This window comes from Aulonocara stuartgranti, assembly GCF_965226115.1.
Source record: "Aulonocara stuartgranti genome assembly, chromosome: 23".
NCBI lineage: Eukaryota > Metazoa > Chordata > Actinopteri > Cichliformes > Cichlidae > Aulonocara > Aulonocara stuartgranti.
Genome location: NC_138958.1, coordinates 3,407,197 through 3,415,872, shown reverse-complemented (window position 1 = coordinate 3,415,872; position 8,676 = coordinate 3,407,197). Strand labels below are relative to the sequence as shown.

At 37.8% G+C, this 8,676-nt stretch overlaps 1 protein-coding gene across 1 annotated transcript; it reads right to left on the bottom strand.

Moving 5' to 3' along the window:
* Positions 1-475: 475 nt before the first annotated feature.
* Positions 476-6,073, bottom strand: lpxn (leupaxin). The gene is made up of 9 exons (XM_082524858.1): positions 5,966-6,073; positions 4,885-4,970; positions 4,642-4,709; positions 4,180-4,276; positions 3,616-3,858; positions 3,313-3,486; positions 2,687-2,768; positions 2,457-2,605; positions 476-890 (listed from the first exon to the last, which is right to left on the bottom strand). The coding sequence occupies exons 1-9, from the start codon at positions 5,997-5,999 to the stop codon at positions 624-626; spliced, it is 1,200 nt and encodes a 399-aa protein (XP_082380984.1). The 5' UTR covers positions 6,000-6,073; the 3' UTR covers positions 476-623.
* Between the last annotated feature and the right edge of the window lie 2,603 nt (positions 6,074-8,676).

The following is an 8,676-nucleotide window of genomic DNA, read 5'->3' as shown; positions in this document are numbered from 1 at the left end:
TGGCATGCCGATTCAGTGCCAGTTACTGCCAATACAAGCTATCAGGCCACATAGACAAACACCTTGACAAATGGTTCCATACTGCGAGAGAGCATATCTGGACTGCCAAGTCTTACGGCAAACTAAGGGTAGCTTAATGGAAAGCGTGGACTAAAACAGCACACATGTGTTATTCTTACTCCACCTATAAATTTTGTCATCATGATATATGAAATCCCATAAATTTTACATCAAGCAATACACCTTTTAGAACCATTCAGTCCTCACATTTATTGTTATAATGGGGAAAATTTGTATTTTTCATAACCATCTAATTAATTATGTAACAATGTTAGCATGTTCCCTTCATTTAATCCATGATCAATGTATGTTTTTCTTACGGTTACATGCTATTTATCATGTAATTCACCGTAATGGTTTTTAAATATGATCTACTGAGAATTTGTATATACAAATAGAACAATGAATTGTAATGTAGAGACTGTACAATTGCTTCATTTTATTTTGTCATTCATACACAGACGAGACAGTCTAAACTCAACAAAGATAGTAATGTAGCATTTGAATGTTTTGTTGTTTTTGTTGTTGTTTTGTATTATTTACATCTTACTCATGTGCAAATCTCAGACAAAGAGTTTGTCAAAGCAAGCTGAGCAGTATGGTTTCCCTTTCTGCTCCTTGAAGATGCCCTGGCTGAGCTGCCGCAGACAAAAGGCACACACAAAGTGCTCGGGGTGAAACTTGCGATCCATCGCAGAGATGCAGCGGCCGATGATGGGCTTTCCGCAGCCACCGCACACAGTGCCTTGCCTGGAGTGAAAGTGAAGCGAGCAGAGGGGACGACCATTGAGCTCCATGAAAATTCCATCAGTGAAGGGCTTCAGGCAGTCCTGCGTAGAGGAAGAGGGGCAGTAGGGAGGATAGAACGTTATGTAAAATTAGGCATGGTGTTATGGAGGAAGAAGTTTAAACTTCCAACAGTTAAACTTTCTTGATTTTTCTATAACAGTTTCAATTAGACACAGTGATGCCAAACCCAACCCACACGTCATACCCAACACTGCTTAACATACAGCAGAGTGATAACTTTTAGAGAGAAAGTAAAAGACTTTAAATCCATCATTCATTTTAAATGTCTACGATGTGAAGGGAAACCAAGCGCCTGGAAAATGGTTGACTGTTACAGCCAGATAATGAAGTGACGGCGCCACAAAATCACATGGCATGGACCTTTAATATGAAAACTAAAGGAGTGTTACAACTGTGTTTCTTTTAACAATCTGTTAATAACCGCTAAAGCATAATTGGAACCTACATGTACAGCACTGAATTTGATTATGGTCGTTTCTCTTGGCCGACACTTTGACTTGTCATACCGTAGCAGTAAAAGCACAGGTGTAACTCTTAACATCACCAGTGGCACTGTTCCATTTATTATGCACCAGCATGAGCAGCTCCAAAGCCTTGGAACACCTGAGTTATCTGTGTCCATCAAAGGGCTGGTTTGCTCAGTGTTGGTGACAAAACAGACTAAAACAATAGATGTTGCGTCACAGTTTTAGCCTGATTTCATACAGATTACAGTCAAAATAAAGCAATTAATGACTAGCAAATGTGTGATGAGAATAACACTGTGACAGCCGTGTTAATGACTGCTCTTTCAGGGGAATTTCATCTGGGGCTTACAGGACGCAAATGACTCATGGTATGGAAACGTTTCTACTGTTGCTGTGAAACAGAAAAAGTGGCGGGGAAGTTCAAGGGTCCTAAATTGTATGACCTGTTTTATTTATTTTTATCAGTAGGCTGATTAAAAAGTCTCCACCTTTGAGTGTCCACGTCATCCTTTTTTATGGAGTGTCTGACCTTCAGCCTGCTGGAATTAGTTTTAGGTTATTAGGTAGCAGGTACAACTGACCTTATTGATAATGACTGGTTTGTATAAAATAAGTAGTTGTAGTTGGTGTTTGTGATTAATGATTAACTAAGATATGTTAATTATAATTTTAAGTGATAGGTATTAAGAAATAAAATGCCCTTTATATGTTTTATGGTCAGGTTTATGGACCTCATATTTCAGTACCTGCCAGAAAAACAATGAATACATTCTTAATATTACAGTTGCTCCTGCTTGTCTCTTACTACTGATGGCATTTTATGTTTTACACTTGCACATGTTAAGTAAAGCAGAGCTGCACATTGAACCATTTTTGACCAGATGCTACATACAGAAATAGATTTGAAGAGAATGTAAAAGATACCCACACTGAGGAATACACTTCCTTGATTTATCTGCATCATTTCTAACAGCAGAGTATTCATCAGGCATATGGTTTTCATCAGCGTTGAGGTCAAAATGTTGCAAATAAAGCTAACGTGCGGGTATCTTTTCTCATTTATTCTCAGGCTCGTATGCAAGCCAGAGCTGTGTGTGTGGTCTGAGGTAAGAGGCTCACTGCGCAGACGAAGCACTCTGGATGCCAGGTGCCATTGGCTGCAGTCAGGTAATTCTCCCGCACCGACTCCCCACAGCCTGAGCACTTTGGAGCAAAGAGGTAGTAGAAGTCCTTACAACAATATGGCTTCCCATCCTTCTCTAGGAAACCTAGGATAGGCATAAGATGCAGTGAGTTATTTGCTAAAGTTGTGGTTTCAATTGGAGAGAAATAATCCACAAATCTCTCACCTTCCGTTCCAAACAAGCCTCCGCAGTGTGCGCAGAAGAAGTGCTCTGGGTGCCAGGTCTGGTCCAGAGCTGTCACGATGTTCTAAAGCAGCCCAAAATATATCATAAATTTACTTCCTTTGAGGATTAGTAAGGTTTGTCTCATCTCACATGTTCAAATGTCAGGGAACACAAAAATGTGAATTGTGAAACACACAAAGTGGAACATAGAAGAAGCTGCATTAGTTTCTGATTAATGACTTTGGTCTGCAGCAGAATCCCAGTATGGTTTTGTGTTTTCTCTATTAGAATGACATGTGGGATATGTTGAGAAAAATTGATTACATACTACTGTATGTCATCATCCAATCTTCAAAAGATTATTGTGTAAATAAATTGATGTACTATATGACAGAACAAATTATAGCTTAAATCAAACAACAGCGCAGCTGAATTTGAGTGACATTTAGATACCAGAGAGTTCCAGATTGGTATTTTGGTCATTTTCTATGTGCATTTTCCACCAAAGTGAATTCATTAAAACATGAAATTTCATCCTTTAGTGGAGATCATATTAACACCTATTTTTATTTTAATCTTACTTTCTATGCAGAGGCAGGGTTATATATGAATACAGTTGTCCTCACCTGCATAATAGGCCCCTTGCAATAGGCACAGCGTGGTGAGAAGAGCTGATGGTAGTCTTTGTCACAGTACGGCCGTCCGTCTCTCTCAAAGAAGCCTGTGGTGCTCAGCTCCATCTTACACACCGTACACACAAAGTGTTCGGGGTGCCACACTTCACCCAGTGCTGTGATCATCTGGAGAAAGGAAATGTCAGTGAAAGAGGGAACAAGAGGTTTTGATCTCTTTCATCTTGTTTGAATTTCCACAATTTGGTACCAGTGTGACAAATTCTCTTCTTTGTGTCCTGTAGGTCCAGATTGTACCTTTCCTACAATGCATTTGTTGCAGGAAGCACAGTGGCCCTTGGCTGTGGTCCGTACACCGATCTTCTCCAAGTCAGTGCTCAACCCTCCCAGCAGGTCATCTATCATATCCGTTTTCTTTCTTTGCGTTGTGGCTTTTCCATCTGAAGCCGCTGGAGTGTTGCTGCTGCTGCTCGCCTGTTTTCCACCTTCTGTTTGCTTTTTTTGTGTAAGTGATGGTGGGTCAGTTGGAGGTTCTAGATCCTAAATTATGGTACAAAATGTAGGAATAACAGTTTTATGTACATATTTCCTCAAAATATATTAGCTGTCTATTATATTTATTTTATATTTAATCAGAGTATTTTTAATGTTTAAGAACAAAATGCTTATTGGTCCAAGAGCTTGAGTCTGATATAAGTACAATGCTGCCCTCTGTTGTTAACCATGTCATTTTACTAATGTTTGAAAATAGATAGACATAGTTTTTCAGGCTTCACACTTAAATAAATAAGCTCAAAGGGGCAACACAGATTACTTTCAATATTTATAAAATATGTATTTCCGCACTGGGGTAGTACTAACCCCTTCAGCTAGACCCATCAGGTCTTGCAAGATTGAGTCCAGCTCCTGAGTCGGTGAGTCAGGTTCCACAAAAGCTGGCACAGGAGTTGGAACATCACTAAATCCCAGAGAGGAAAAACACGAATGTTTTAAAATGCAAAACTGACATCCTGTAACATCATTAATAATTGAAATGGTTGCATTTCTGAACCATAGCAAAAATATAACTGGAAATTCTTAACCTTTTAGACCTTAAGAAAATAAAGCACATCTACATAAAGGCCAGAATATGCTGAAGAACAATGCTTTCATTTTCATTGTATTTGCTCTCCTCTTTTTGGGTGTGGTCTGAATGAAAGAAAAACCTTAGCATTAAAATGTTAAAAAGAAATACATAAATTAATTAAAATGTATTATTTAAATTATTAAGCTAATGATCTTCATGCAGCACCACTATGAATCGGGTTCAACTTTGAACTTCACCTGTACACATTTGAGGAGTTTGAGACTTTTCCATTTTTGGTAGTTCCAACACAAACTTCACTTGGCACCTGCGAACACAACCAACATATACTGAAGTTTCTGTACTTAAAGAAATTAAATTACATGTTAGGTTTTAAGTTGTTTTCTTTAGAATTCCATGGAACTGCAGGTTCATCTACAAATGAAATGGGGGATAAAGCAGAAACAGGATAAGCTCATGATTAATGAGTTTTGTCTTTTTACTTCTCTTTTTGTTGCATCATTGCTCTTTTTCTCAGGGACGCTGTCTGAACCCGCTGGATTCAGGGCCAGCTCCTCTAACAGCAAATCTGCGGCAGGAAACACACACAATAAATCTTTAAACCTCAGAAAAAATACTCATGCAACCAAATATTCATATTACATAACGTTTGTACGGCACACATTGCTCTTTCACACTTATTGTCCTTTGTGGGTGTTAACTGTTAGACTGTATGCATATAATTTATGTATAGTGAAATATTTTCTATGAAGTAAGTTACAGTGGATTTCAATACACAGATCAAGATGCTAGCAGACTAAGGTTGCTCATGCAACTTGCGTTCCTCAGGAAGTGAGGGCATACCACATTGCAGAAGTGAAACTTGTGATAATGTTGCAAGAATCTGGTGACATTTGTTACAACAAATACAACACTCCTTCACACAGGGCAAACCACACATCTAGGGAAATGGGAAGCTTTGTATGAGTAAGTATTTTACATAGAAGTAGCAGAAGTAGCAAAAAAGACAAAGGTTCATTTTAAAAAGTTAAAGACATGACTTTAACTTTCAATGTCAGTAAGTCAGTAAAGATCATCATCTTCAAACATCATCGCACCTCAGAAAAATATTTTTTGACATTGTGAAATTAAAAGAATTTTTCTTTTTTGTCTTACCTTTTGACCGTCACCCTTATTTCATTTCCAGTATGCGAATTAAACGACTTCGTTAAGACTTGTAAAATTCTACTGTATTCTAAATGTTACATTGTATTTGATTTGTAGTGAATCGCTACATGTAGAGCCCTAGAATCAGAGGTAAAACACAAGAACAGTGGTATAAAAATTCCTTCTAATGAGCTGGATCATTGAGTACATTACATATTGTACTTAGAGTCTGCTGTATAAATCAGTCTGAGAACACACAAGACTGTGGTAATACTCCATAAGCACTGGCTGTGCTTGATGTCATGGTGTCAACACACCAACTCCTGATTTTGCTAACAGTTTCGACCTCAGTTTAAATTGTACCATCGATTAGTTTGAGGACATTCATGAAGGTAAAACATGACAGAAAGTTCTTACCGAGCTCATCCATTTTGGTTCCTTCTGACAGCATAAAACTTGAATGTGAGTGGGTGGCTTTTTTTTCTTTTCTTTGTGTGTGTGTGTGTGTGTGTGTGTGTGTGTGTGTGTGTGTGTCTCTGCTGGTTAGTTGCTAAGGCAACTGAACTCATTTCTGATCTGATCAAAACCGTCGCTTCCTGTGAGGAAGGTGTGTTTTCGGTTGCTGCTGTGTGAAGAATTGTCAGTAGCTAGGAGGAGGTTTGACTATTTCCTGAAGATGAAAACAGTGAGAGTTTTAAAGCAGTGCAAGTGTGATACCAACAGAGTTGTGCTTTTGTTAAATATTTATTGCATATTTCTTCAAACAAAGTGTGTGTTATGTTGTAACACTACCTCCACTGCAAGTGGTTGAAAAAATCAGCTTCTCTTAATTACTGATTAACATGGCGCTGATAAAACTCAACATCCTCGTGTTACTAACACAGAGTCAGACTGACATTTTGGTTCACAGATACAGAAAATAGGACAGAAAAGATCATTTTGAAGCTGTGTCATGACAGTGTTTGCCCAGCAGAGTTTGCTCTGACTCCACTGTTCACAGTTCTCTCAGCAGTGCAAGCATCACATGTAGCAGGGGAGAGTCAAGTGAGGTCTTCACCTTAAGTTAACCTCACTTTAAACTTGTGAAACACATTGCTGGAAAGTTCCTAAATAAACTTTTTAATGTAACTTTGCACTCTGTATTTATACTCATAAAGAATATGTGTGATTTTTAAAATGCGCAAAAGAAGGAACATTTTTTTTAAAAAGAGATCTATTTTCTGTCGCCTACATTGTAGAGGGCGATTTTGCCTCTAAACAGAAGATGAGTATAGCCCAGGGTTAAAGCGGGATTCAGCACGTGGTGGAACCCTAAAATCAGTTATAGTGGCTCAGCGTGGGGAAAAGAATCGCAATTTCTATTCTGAGCTCTTGTAGATCTTCTTTTGTGTACAGGCTGTGATCAGATGATCTGGGCTGCTGCTGCTCTGAGGTTTACTGCACTTTGTGGATTAACACAACTGAATTTAACAAGATGTGAGCAGGTGTTTCATGAGTTGTCCTGTTCCATCCTCTACACTGACACAGTTTATGCTGTCGTTATACTAAACAGTATGAAGGTGGAATTCAGTGAATGAATCCAAGTATAATCAGCTTACCTTCAAATTCATCTTTGCAATACTTAATGTAACCTAACTCTGAAGACCACAGCCACTTTGCACCAATCTAACACAACGCTTTATTTAAATTCCATCACATTACTGCAAGCGAACCAGCTTATCCTGCACTAAACTCCATATTTTCATGCAACCTTTAAATAACACGGTTAGTCTGTGTCAGGTTTTTTTCCCAGCACATTTTACAACATGAAAAAAATAACATAATATGTACAAACCTGATATTCAAATTTCCAGTTTATCAAACACCACCGAGCAGAGGTTAAATATAACCTCTCTTCTTCCTCTCCTGCCCTGTCTTTATCGCTCTCCATCTCTGAGTAAAATTAACATCTTCACAGCAGCTCTACCTTTCTTTAGCTAGCAGACACACAGTGTGACAAACTGCACACACAAACAGTTTGTGTGTTTACTGACATTTCTTGAGGTGACAAAAACGTTGCATTTGAAATTACCTGCTACTTAAAAAAATATCACTCCTTTTATGCTTCTCTTGGTCCTCTTCTGTAGTGCTAACTAGATGCTGAAGTACAGCAACTGCAACTTACGGACATGTGCACCCATTCCTGTGTTGTGCCGAAAAGTGGTTATCTGCCAAAAATTGATTTCCAATGTTTCGATGTGGTATTTTTTTATGTGTCATGTCTTTATAAGTAAATATTGGTCAATAGACTTTAGTGAACAGGATTTACAAAGGATCTACAAAGGGGTTATTTATAGAATTAAAAAAATACATGTTTTTCAAGTATCTTTATGACTCTGGGTTACTGTATCTACATTGTAACCAATCCAGTCCATTTTGGAAGTATCTTTATAGAATTATTGTTATATTTGTTGCAATTCCTGCTGTCTTCTTGGCCAGATTACTCCTAAAAAGGCATTTGTTAATGTGAATTAGACTTTTTAACTGGATAAATAAAGGATATATAAAAGTCACTTTGCCAAAAATTGATTGCGGCTTCTACGTTGAGATAGGAATGTTGTTTGTGGCTCAAGATGACTTGATATCGTTCATGAGGGATACATTTGACATATGTTTTAGATATTATAAGCCAACAAGTTATTTATGGCAATTTAAATACAGGCAATCACTTTTTTAGCAAATACCGGAAATCAGTTTTTGGCAGGCAATCACCTTTTGGCATTTTAACCCCTGATTATGGTCTCTTTCGTCTCTTTTTATGTGACATATCGTTGTGAATAATACACGAGTAAGATTGCCTTTCATGTGTTGCTGTTGAGGCTCAAATTTTGAAAGTTTGATGTTTGAAGATGCGCACTGACATGAAGAAAAAAAAGAACTCCCCTCAAATGTCTTAAACCAAAAGTACCGAGTCTGTTTTGAAAGTGTAAGGAGTAGAAAGTACAGACATTTGGTTAAAAATATAGGTAATAAAAGTAAGAAGTTGTTAGAAAAAAAATAATACTTATGTAAAGTACATATATCTGCAAAGGCTACATACTTACAGTAACAAAATATTTGTACTTTGTTACTTCACACCTCCACTTTGA